Here is a 12,099-nt window from a genome sequence, read left to right as displayed (position 1 = left end):
AGCACTGCCCATGGTATGATGTATAGAGTTACATGGTAATAGACTCGGAGAACAGAGAAGGGAGCAACAACCATGCATGGCAGTAACTGGGATCTGTACATGGTTAAGGATTACAAATAAATTGTTCCTGTTTAAACATACAAGTCTCAAGATCTCATCAATGAGACACTAAACCAACCCATAACATAACAAACTCTATCACCCTTCCTGAAACATTAACTCTGTTTCTCTCCCCAGAAGCTACCATGACCTACTGAGTATTTCCAGCATTTTCTGTTTTTATTTCTGAATTGAGCTTAATTGACTAGCCACTGCTGCCGGGCGGGTAGCTGGTCCCCATCAGACGCCACCTCCGTCAAGAGTGTTCAGAAACAGGAACATGTCGGTCAACCCAACATGAGAATCTGTAATTCTGCACTGGGTCCCACCTCCATACCCATCTCCATGGGGATGGGAAGATGCAGCACATCATCTTTAACAACAAATTTTAGATATTCAGTTTTCATTTTATAAATGAGACATTTGATAGGGGTAATCTAATCCAGATAAGGGGTATTCCCCTTCCTCCCCCCCAACCCCACCCCCAGTTTGTGGTTAGAGGAACATAGGAGTAGTAGGCCATTCAGCCCCTCGAGTCTGCTCCACCATTCAATTAGATCATGGCTGATCTTCAACCTCAATGCCATTTTCCTACAATATCCACATATTCCTTGGTTTCTTTAATATCTAGAAATCTATCTATCTCTGTCTCAAACATACTCAATGACTGAGCCTCCACAGCCTTCTGGGGCAAAGAATTCTAAATATTCAACATCCTCTGAATGAAGAAATTCCTCCTCATCTCAGTTTTAAATGGCCTTTTTCTGAGACCGTGTTCTACACCACCCCCCCCAACAGAGCCAAGGGAAACATCCTTGCTGCATCTACCCTTTCAAGCCCTATAAGGGTTTTATATATTTCAATGAGATTGCCTCTCATTCTTCGAAACTCTAAAGAATACAGGCCCAGTCTCCTCAATCTCTCCTCATAGGACAATCTAGCCACCCCAGGGATCAGTCTGGTAAACCTTTATTACACTCCCTCAATGGCAGTATATCCTTCCTTAGATAAAACAACCAAAACTATATGCAACACTCCAAGTGTGGTGTCACCAAGACTCTACACAGCAAGACATCTTTACTCCTGTATTCAAATCCTCTTGCAATAAAGGCCAACATACCATTTGCCTTCTTAATTGCTTCTTAATTCTTAACCTGCATGTTAGTTTTCAGTGACTCATGAACAAGGACACCCAGGTCCCTTTGGACATCAATACTTCCCAATCTCTCACCATATAAGAAACAATCTGCATTTCTGTTTTTCCTACCAAAGTGGATAACTTCACATTTTTCCACATTTTATTCCATGTGCCATTTTCTTGCCCACTCACTCAGTCTGTCTGAGGGCAGAATTGACGCTCTTGTTGGCAGCGGGCATGCTTCGTGCCCTGAGTAGACAATATGGTGGGAATGCCAAAAATTGGTTTCACGATGTGGTGAAACCAGTTTGCGATCGTCCGCTCCACCTGCCGATGGCGGGCTGCATTTCCCACCACCTGCACATTGGGAACTTCATAGTAATACATCTGTATATCACTCTAAGCCCAGCTCACTGGAATCATCTCCCCAGCACTGGATCACCTGAGCATGTCGGTGTGATTGCACACCAACATGTTTCACAACCAAACATAAGCAACGTGCACCTGGCGAGCTGCACTTCACTCGGGAATTTGAGGTTTGCTTACCTACCTTGCTTCGGGCAGCACTCGCAGTCATCAGCGCCAGGTTTCACGGACAGCACCACATCACTTTTAGGGGGACTCACAGGCTGGTCTCTACTTCTGAGACCAGCCATAAGGTGGGTTGGGTTTTTCAACAGCTGCAGAGCCATGGCTTGCTTGGGGAAGGGGAGAAGTGGCCTCAGGCAAGGGAAGAGGCTGCAGGGTGAGGGCTGTACTGGGGAAAGAGGGTATCCCAGTGTGTGTGTGGGGGCACACGTTGATCTGTGCAAGTGGCGTCAAGATGGTGAGGGCTGAGGAGGCAGTCTCCAGAGGGGATGAGGCCAGATGGAGATGTGAGGGTGTGTGTGAGAGAGTGAGTGGTGATGTCCCTTTGGCTGGCAGTGAGTGAGATACCAGTGGATGTGTGGTGGCCTCGTGAGTGTGTGAGTTTAGAGTGATAAGATGGTTGCCTTACCCTGGCGGCACAGATGAGATCATTCATCCTCCACCTGCACTGGATGGCAAACCTCTTCTGTGTAGTGTTGGCACTGACCACCTCTACCACTGCTCCCAAGCCAGAGTAGTGACACAGATGGGCCTCCTGAAGTCAGAGCAGGGGTAGAGGACATTGCAGAGGACTCCAGCAATGTCCAGAAGGCATCCCAGGGGTGTCACTGAATCAGGGGGCTGCACTTTTCTTGGCTTCCGGGGCCATGTCTTCACCGGTGCCCTCCTGGGCTGAGAGGTGTGCATGCGGCTGCACTTAAAATATGGTGTCCAGCGAGAGGAAGCAGTGAGGGTGTGATGGGAAAACTGGAGGCCACTTGCCAGTGAAAGCGTGTTTCCCAGGATTTTTTTTAAATTCACTCACGGGATGTGGGCTTTTCTGGCTGGGCCAGCATTTTATTGCACATCCCTAATTGCCCTTGAGAAGTTGATCTTGAGCTGCCTTCTTGAATTACTGCAGTCCATATGGTGTAGGTACACCCCCAGTGCTGTTAGGGAATTCCAGGATTTTGATCCAGCGACAGTGAAGGAACGGTGATATATTTCCATGTTAGGATGGTGAGTGGCTTAGAGGGGAACTTCCAGGTGGTGGTGTTCCCATCTATCTGCTGCCCTTGTCCTTCTAGATGGTAGTGTTCGTGGGCTTGGAAGGTGCTGTTGAAGGAACCTTGGTGAATTCCTGCAGTGCATCTTGTAGATGGTACACACTGCTGTTACTGTGCGTCGGTGGTGGAGGGAGTGAGTGTTTGTGGATGTGATGCTAATCAAGCGGGCTGCTTTGTCCTGGATGGTGAGCTTCTTGAGCGTTGTGGTAGCTGCACTCATCCAGGCAAGTGGGGAGTATTCCATCACACTCCTGACTTGTGTCTTGTGGATGATGGACAGGTTTTGGGGAGTCAGGAGGTGAGTTACTCGTCAAATGATTCCTAGCCTCTGACCTGCTCTTGTGGCCACAGTATTTATATGGCTAGTCCAGTTCAGTTGCTGGTCAATGGTAACCCCCAGGATGTTTATAGTGGGAGATTTAGTGATGGTATTGCCTTTGAACATAAAGGGGCGATGGCTGGATTCTCTCTTGTTGGAGATAGTCATTGCTTGACACTTGTGTGGCACTAATGTTACTTGCCACTTGTCGGCCCAAGCCTGGATATTGTCCAGGTCTTGCTGCATTTGGACATGGACTGCTTCAGTATCTGAGGAGTCGCAAATGGTGCTGAATGTTGTACAATCATCAGCAAACATTCCCACTTCTGACATTATGATGGAAGGAAGGTCAGTGATGAAGCAGCTGAAGATGGTTGGGCCGAGGACACTACCCTGAGGAACTCCTGCAGTGATGTCCTGGAGCTGAGATGATTGACCTCCAACAAACACAACCATCTTTCTTTGTGCTAGGTATGACTCTAACCAGTTTCCCCCTGATTCCCATTGACTCGTTTTGCTAGGGCTCCTTGATGCCACACTCGGTCAAATGTGGCCTTGATGTCAAGGGCAGTCACTCTCACCGAATTCAGCTCTTCTGTCCATGTTAGAACCAAGGCTGTAGTGAGGTCAGGAGCTGAGTGGCCCTGGCGGCACCCAAACTGGGCGTTAGTGAGCAGGCTATTGCTAAGCAAGTGTTGCTTGATAGCACTGTTGATAACCCCTTCCATTACTCTACTGATAATTGTAAGTAAACTGATGGGGCAGTAATTGGCCGGGTTGGATTTATCCTGCTTTTAGTGTACAGGACATACCTGGGCAACTTTCCACATAGCCGGGTAGATGCCAGTGTTGGAGCTGTACTGGAACAACTTGGCTAGGGGGGCAGCAAGTTCTGGAGCAGAAGTCTTCAGGACTATTGCCGGAAGACTTGTGCTCCATGCATGATTAATGAGACAGGATTGGGACGATACAGCACGAAAATCTGTCATTGCAGCCAACTGGTAAAACGTTCTTTTTCCCGCCCGCTACTGCATATAGGGCAAATCCCGAACAATTCTACCTGAAGTCCCCTTGAAGCCTCTTTGCATCCTTCTCACAACTCACATTCCCACCTAGTTTTGTGTCATGAGCAAACTTGGAAATATTACATTTGGTCCCCAAATCCAGTCATTGATCTAGGTTGTGAACAGCTGGGGCCCAAGCACTGATCCTTGCAGTACCCCGCCAGTCATAGCCTGCCAACCTGAGAATGGCCCATTTATTTCGACTCTCTGTTTTCTGTCCGTTAACGAATTCTCAATCCACGGCTGTACACTACCCTGGGACTGACTGCATTGTGTGAGAAATCAACAACCATCACAGTGTTGGCAGAGAGCAAACATCATTGATATGGAGCTAAATTGCAGTGATGAGAAAATTGATTGAATTGAATGCCATCAGTTAAATAACTGTGAGCTGGTGTGGGAAAGGTCCTTGTGTGTTAGTGTGGAATTGAAGGCGTGAATCTGAGCAGGAACCAGTGATCAAGATCAGAGCAGCTGTTTCTCTCTGGCTGTCAGACACAGATCTATTGCCAATGATTGAGCGGCTGTGCATGTAAAGCATGGCCTGACGATAGCAGAGACCATCTTAGGATTCCCGGACCATAGCTCTTCATATCCTTTCATTTGTGTCAAGTCAATCCCCGCTTAACTTTCTAGCTGCCCACATAAATTCCCAGATTTCACAAGGTGTGCTTGCTAACAGCCTGTCTGTGTGTTTGAGTCTCTATGGGGCAGCTGGCCTTACACACATATGTTGCCTAGAGCCTTGCATCCATGTGACTGCTTGGAGTGGTTGTGCTGTGTTACTGCTGTATACTTAACAAAGCATTTTACAGCCCGAGAAATCACTGCGTTTTGTATTTGTGTTTTGTGTAGCATTACACAAGTGATGTTGTTAGCAGTCCTGCAGGTTATCACACCAGAACTGGCAAGATTCTCTCAGTTTGTTGAATTTGAGGACATTGTATTTGACAAATCTGGGCAATTCGAATCTCATTGTTTCTGCTGTTTCGTGTTTCTCCCATATAATTTCTCCATCTAGCATGATATTTGCTTTTCCTATTTCTTGGGAGTTGGCTCCCCTTCCCATGCACGCACACACACGCACATACACACACAGACACACACACACACTCCCTCTCCCCCCACACTCCACACGCACACACACCCACACACACACACCTCCACCCCCCTCACCCTCCCCCACACCCTCTCCCCCAGCACCCCCCCCACACACACACCCACACACACACACACACCCTCCCCCACACGCTCTCCCGCCCCCCACACACACACACACACACCCTCCCCCACACGCTCTCCCGCCCCCCACACACACAGACACACACACACACCCCCTCTCCCCCCACACTCCACACGCACACACACCCACACACACACACACACATACACACACACACACGCACATACACACACAGACACACACACCCACACACACACACACATACACGCACACACACACACACACACACACACACACACACACACCTCCACCCCCCTCACCCTCCCCCACACCCTCTCCCCCCGCACCCCCCCACACACACACCCACACACACACCCTCCCCCACACGCTCTCCCCCCACACACACACACACACACCCCGACACCTCCACCCCCCCATACCCAATCCCACACCCTCTTCCCCCTCCCCACACACACACACAGACACACACACACCCCCACACACCTCCACCCCCCTCACCCTCCCCCACACCCTCTCACCCAGCACCCACCCCACAAACACACCCCCACCTGCACCCCCCTCACCCTCCCCCACACCCTCTCCCCCCGCAACCCCCCCACACACACACATAGACACACACACCCCCCACACCCTCCCCCACACCCTCCCCCCCACACCCTCCCCCACACCCTCTCCCCCGCACCCCCCCCACACACACAGACACACACACCCCCCACACCCTCTCCCCCACACCCTCCCCCACACCCTCTCCCCCCGCAACCCCCCCACACACACACATAGACACACACACACCCCACACCCTCCCCCACACCCTCTCCCACCACACCCCCCCCCCCCTCCCAACACACATACACACAGACACACACACACACCCTTGACTATGTCCGCAAAATGGGAGCATTATTTTCTGCTGACACACATAGTCTGTCAGGTTTAGTGGGATTTTAATGCTGACAGATTCTGACATGCTGTCAATAGCAACCTCAGAGTAAACTTGCCATTTCACTCCAGTTGGTCACAGGGAAGGTGTGGAAATTGTGCTTCTTCTGGCAGTCAGACTTAACACAAATACGCGTGAGGATCCAGGAAATAATGTATCGGTGACTCAAGCTGCCGAGAGAATGCTTGGAGTGTGATCCCTCACACAACCAGTTACTTGGACTTTTCTCTTCATAGATGCTGTTGTGTATTTTCAGTACTTTCTGCCTTCATTCCAAATCTCCAAGATTTACACTTTCCAACTCTAAGTTTTCTCTGAGGCGGTTGCTGGTTTAACTGCAGATCAGGAACTGAAACTTGAGCACCCAATGAACCCACGTGCGAGGTCAGCAGAGTGGAACAAGTGTCGCTGACTTGGTTCCGTTTGCTTTGTTTTTTATTGCTACCTCCTGAAAGGGCGGGGATTTATTCTTTGCCCCCGCTCCCGAGGGTGCCGATTCCTATGGGTGCCAGCTGCCCGTCGGTACATCATCTGAGCGGCCGTTCTTCATTCATGAACCTATCACAGTTGAGTCCAATTCCGTCCTTGCCCAACAGCCACTCACTTCCCGGTGTGGACTATCAGAGAGTGATCTGGAGAAAGAACTCTCCCAACCGAGGATAGTGATCAGGTCGTGGGGCCCCGATTTCCTTGATACAAACAGAAAATGTTGGAAATACTCTAGCAGTATCTGTGGAGAGAGAAACAGAGCTAACTTTTCAGGTCAATGACCTTTCCTTATAATCCTGATTTCGTTAATTGGCTTAATTGTAAGATGTTTCTGGACACAACTGGCCTAATCAGGCAGGTTTACAAGGGTTCCCTTGGCTGGTCAAGATCGTTGCCATGGTAACCGGCAGCAATGGACTCCTCTCAACTTAATTTAAAAGCAACTTTTGCCATGTAATGGGGAATTCATTTTATTCTGTATATGGCCTGGGAATGTTTAATGGGACCATCTGTATTTGTATCTAACCCGTTCTGTTTGTCTCAAGCTCAGGCATTCATTGTCTCGGTTATTCTGATCTTGCAGATGTGCAGCACATCAAGAGGAGGGACATTGTGTTGAAACGAGAGCTGGGTGAGGGAGCTTTTGGGAAAGTTTTCTTGGCCGAATGTTACAATTTGAGCCCAACCAAGGACAAGATGCTGGTGGCAGTTAAGGTGAGTGTGTTGTGTGCCCTGGAGATGACACCTAATTCATCCCCTTTCTATAAAGCCCTGTTTTACCTTGTTGCAGAGTGAATTTAGTGTTGGCTTTTAATCTATAGTAGTGAACACCAACTATTTAACCTGATTACTTATCCTTATATCTAATATTAAACTCTAGCCCAAACTCCTTGCAGAGTGGAAGGCAAGGCCTGAGGTGAATGTATATTCCAACTCTGCAGTGGTGGAATGATGGTGGTCTTGGACTGAGAACAGGTTTAGGTGTGACTAGTCCTACCCTCACTTCATCTGATCCAAGTGAAAGGGCCTAAGGTGATGACCAGAATCTCAAGACTCCACTGATTCACAAACAGAAGGCCCCGGTGCTGACACAGTCTGTGTCACCTCATATAGCGTCAGTGCCCAGTAGAAACCCAATGCCCATTAATCTGGTGTGGTTGAATCTTCTACCAGCCTATTGGTGTCACTTTTAGAAAGCTACCACTGCCACTCAGAGGGATGTTGTAGGGTGGCCGAGTTGTGCTATTAATGACAGAGCTGTTCTGCAGACACTTCTTGGGTGGAAACATTAAGTTTATTTACAATATACTCAGCAGCAACTACACGTGTGCTTTCAACTCCAACTCCATCTCTACACTGACTGCTGAGGTAGCCTGTGCTACTCTCCTATTGGTTACTACAGATCATGTGATCTTGCCTGACACACAGTATTCTTAAAAATACATTACACACTAAATAAAACCATAATTATTACATTCCTCACCCTTTAACTCAGCTATACATATTATATTTACAAGTACATATTTTTCAAGACAGCATAATATTTACACTGGGTAAGGGATTTACAAGTTCAGTCTTTCCGGTGGTTTCCTGGTACGTGTGGAATGTCACAGCTCCACAACATCAGATACTTTGTCAGGAACCTCCGTTTCCAGGGTTGCCTGAACATCAGGTGCTTCAGTGAGCACTCGCAGTTCTGTATCCTCAACTCTTACAGGAACATCAGACACATCAGTCCTGGGGTGACCATCTTCAACAGGAAATGCAGACCCGGTCAAGATCACTGGTGGAACCAAATTTTGGTGATTTGTCTCTCTCTTCCTTAAATGGTCCACATGTTTACTGATGATCCAGCCTCCTACCTCCACATGGTAAGATATAGGTCCAGTCGCCACACTTATTTCACCCAGTAACCACTTTGGTCCTTCCCCGAAGATCCTCACATATACCGGCTCTCCCACGGGAAATTTCTCCTCACAACTATGCCAGTCATGTCTAGTTTTCTGGCTTCCGTGACTCCTTTCCACCTTCCCCTCTACATTCGGCATTATTAAACTCAATCTCATCCTGAGATGGCTTTTCAACAATAACTCCGCAGGTGTGACACCTGTTGTTGTGTGAGGGGTAGTCCTGGAATGAAAAAGAAAGCGTGCTGGCTTGGTCACCAAGGAATCACCAGTTAGTATTTTCATGCCGGCCGCGAACGTTTGAACCATCCTTTAGGCCAGCCCATTTGAGGAAGGGTGGGTATGGTGCAGTTTTCAAATAAGTGATACCATTGAGGCTGATAAACCGTTGAAACTCAGCACTCGTAAATGCCGTGCCATTATCGGAAATGACGTCTGGTAGTGCGTGAATGGCAAAACTCTGACATAGTTTCTCAATTGTAGTGGCCGACATTGGTGACTTCACCTCATATACGTCCAACCATTTTGAATGGGCATCGACAATGAGCAGAAACATTGTTCCCAGGAAAGGTCCAACGTAGTCAATGTGTAACCGCACCCAGGGTCTACCTGGCCACTCCCGTGGGTGTAACGGAGCTGTCGCTGGCAACTTTTGCAGTTGCTGACATTGCACACAGGACTTTACTAAACTCTCTATTTCACCATCCATCCCTGGCCACCATAGATAGCTGTGTGCTATGGTCTTCATTCACGAAATTCCTGGATGGGCACTGTGTAGTTCAATTAAAAGTGGCTCCCTTCCCATTGGAGGAACAATCACTCATGTTCCCCACAATAAGATGCCATCCTGGCTGGTTATTTCATGTCTTCTGTTGAAATGCGGTTTCATGTCGTCAGATACGGGCTCCTGTGACCAACCATGAAGAACTTGTTCTCATACCTGAGATAGGACTGGGTCCCGACTTGTCCAGTCTCTGATCTGTTGAGCACATGCCGGCGAGGAATCTAAGAAATTTAACAGTAAAACAAGTTCCTGTGGAACTGGGACGTGCTCACCATTTTCTTGTAAAGGCAAACGACTAAGGACATCGGCATTTGCGATTTGATTGTCAGGCTTATGTACGAAAGTGTATTTGTATTCTGCCAGAATTAATGCTCATCACTGTATTCTTGCTGAGGCTATGGGTGGTACAGCCTTGTCCTCACTAAACAATCCCAGCAATGTTTTGTGGCCTGAAACAATTGTAAAATGATATCCGTGATCGTACTGGTGAAATTTCTTGACAGCAAAGATGATGGACAGGCTTTCTTTTCCTTTCTGTGAGTGTCCCTTTTCTGCTGTGGTGAGCATTCTTGATATGTAACCTATTGGCCGTTCTGTGCCATCATCCATCCAATGAGAGAGCACTACTCCCACTCCCTAGGGAGATGCATCACATGTCAGCACCAATTGCTTCATCTGGTCATAATGCGCTAATAGATTGGACGAGTGTAACAATTGTTTCACCTTTATAAAAGCTTCTTCCTGGGGAGCCTCCCAAGACCAACGTTGGTTCTTTTTGAGTAGAGAATGCAGGGGGGGGCCAGCACTGTAGACAAATTGGGTAAGAACAGCCCATAATAGTTGATCATTCCCAAGAATGATTTGAGCTCTGAGGCGTTCTTTGGCGCAGGTGCCTCTCTTATGGCTCTCACTTTCTCCTCAACCAGGTGGAGGCCCTGTGAATCTACCCGGCGACCCAAATAGATTAACTCCCCTTCTTAGAACATGCACTTTTTAAATGCACCCCAGCTTGCAAGAAACGTTTTGAGATTCCTTCCAAGTTTACCAAATGCTCTTTTTCAGTGAATCCTGTCACCAATACATCGTCTAAATAGATTACAACCTGGGACAGTCTCTGCAGTAAGCTTTCCATTGTTCTTTGAAAGATGGCACAAGCGGAGGAGACACCGAAAGGCAATCATGTATATTGGTACAATCCTTTGTGGGTATTAATTGTGACAAATTCCCGGATGGCATTATCCAATTCTACTTGTTAATAAGCATGACTCATGTCCAGCTTTGTGTACGTTGTCCCTCCTGTCTGCTTGGCAAACAGGTCTTCAGTTTTTGGAATGGGGTGCCTGTCCAACTTAGCTACTTTGTTAACCATCAGTTTGTAGTCTCAACAAATTCGGATGCTTTGGTTGGGTTTAAGGATGGGGACTATGGGTGTTGCCCATTCTGAGAACTGAACAGGCTGTATAACGCCCAGTTTCTCTAGTCTGTTTACTTCAATGCTGACTTTTCTCGCAGGGCATATGGCACTGGTCTTGCCTTCATGAAGCGAGGGGTTGCTTCCAGATCCACAGGAACCCTGGATTTTCCCCACTATGTCCTTAAAGACGGTGCATACTTTCTAAGTACCTCTGGTAGCCCACATGCTCTCAACTGGAAAATGTCAGCCCATTCTAACTTAATCTTCTTTAACCAATTTCACCCCAGGAGGCTTGGCCCTTCCTTCACCTGCTACCACCATCAAGTTAGCTTTGCCAATTGGCTTCCATAATGGACAGTTACTCTGCTTATGCCTTTTACTTGAATGTCTTCATCCATATATGTTTTTAACTTGGCATCTCTTTCCTCTAAACTTAATTGAAGTTCATCATTTATCAAGTACCTGAAGGTATGTTCCCCAATTACTGTAATGGAAGCTCCCGTGTCCACTTCCAGCCTAAGAAGTTTGCCATTTACTTTCACTGTGACAAATATTGGTTCTGTTTTTCCAACTTTCAGGTTAAATAATGAGTAAATATCTGAATTTGTTGTTTCAGGCTCTTCTACATTGTAGATTTCATTGGGCTTCTTTTGTTTGCAAGTCTGCTTGAATCTTTCCTTGCTTTGCCTCATGTGTCCATTTCTGTGACGATATAAGCAGTCGATTTTTTCAAACTGCCAATCGCTAAAAGACTGATTGTTTCCACCTCTATTAAAATTATTCTTCGCTTTCACTGCGAAGTTTTTTCTTTATCCTTTGGCTAGTGGTCGCTGTTTCTCGCTTCTCGGCAGAGTCTCACTTTTTCGCACCTTTTTCGGTTGAGGTTTCCCGCCAGATGTGGAGGACAGCGTTATTTTGTACACCCTATATTGCTTGTGAATCTGTTACAGCCCTTTCCCTGGCCAGTGCTCTCTCTAGCGCCTTCTTTAAATCCAGATTCACTTTGGACAATAATATTTTCTGAATAGTGTCCTCATTCACACCACACACTAAACGACCTCTGAGCATGTTGTTCAGAATCGTATCGAACTCACAGTGTTCTGTTAG

At 47.4% G+C, this 12,099-nt stretch overlaps 1 protein-coding gene across 2 annotated transcripts in view; it reads left to right on the top strand.

Annotated features, from left to right (window-relative positions):
• The window catches only part of LOC144668216 (NT-3 growth factor receptor-like), a 658,117-nt gene that overhangs the window by 568,250 nt on the left and 77,768 nt on the right, over positions 1 to 12,099 (top strand). For both annotated transcript variants that reach the window (XM_078529980.1, XM_078529981.1), the window contains exon 13: positions 7,471 to 7,601. In XM_078529980.1, the coding sequence (XP_078386106.1) occupies positions 7,471 to 7,601 (131 nt within the window). The remainder of the gene's footprint in view (positions 1 to 7,470; positions 7,602 to 12,099) is intronic.

The sequence above is a fragment of the Cetorhinus maximus genome, chromosome 26 (assembly GCF_964194155.1).
Source record: "Cetorhinus maximus chromosome 26, sCetMax3.hap1.1, whole genome shotgun sequence".
Classification (NCBI taxonomy): Eukaryota; Metazoa; Chordata; class Chondrichthyes; order Lamniformes; family Cetorhinidae; genus Cetorhinus; species Cetorhinus maximus.
This window is presented reverse-complemented; position numbering and strand designations above follow the sequence as displayed.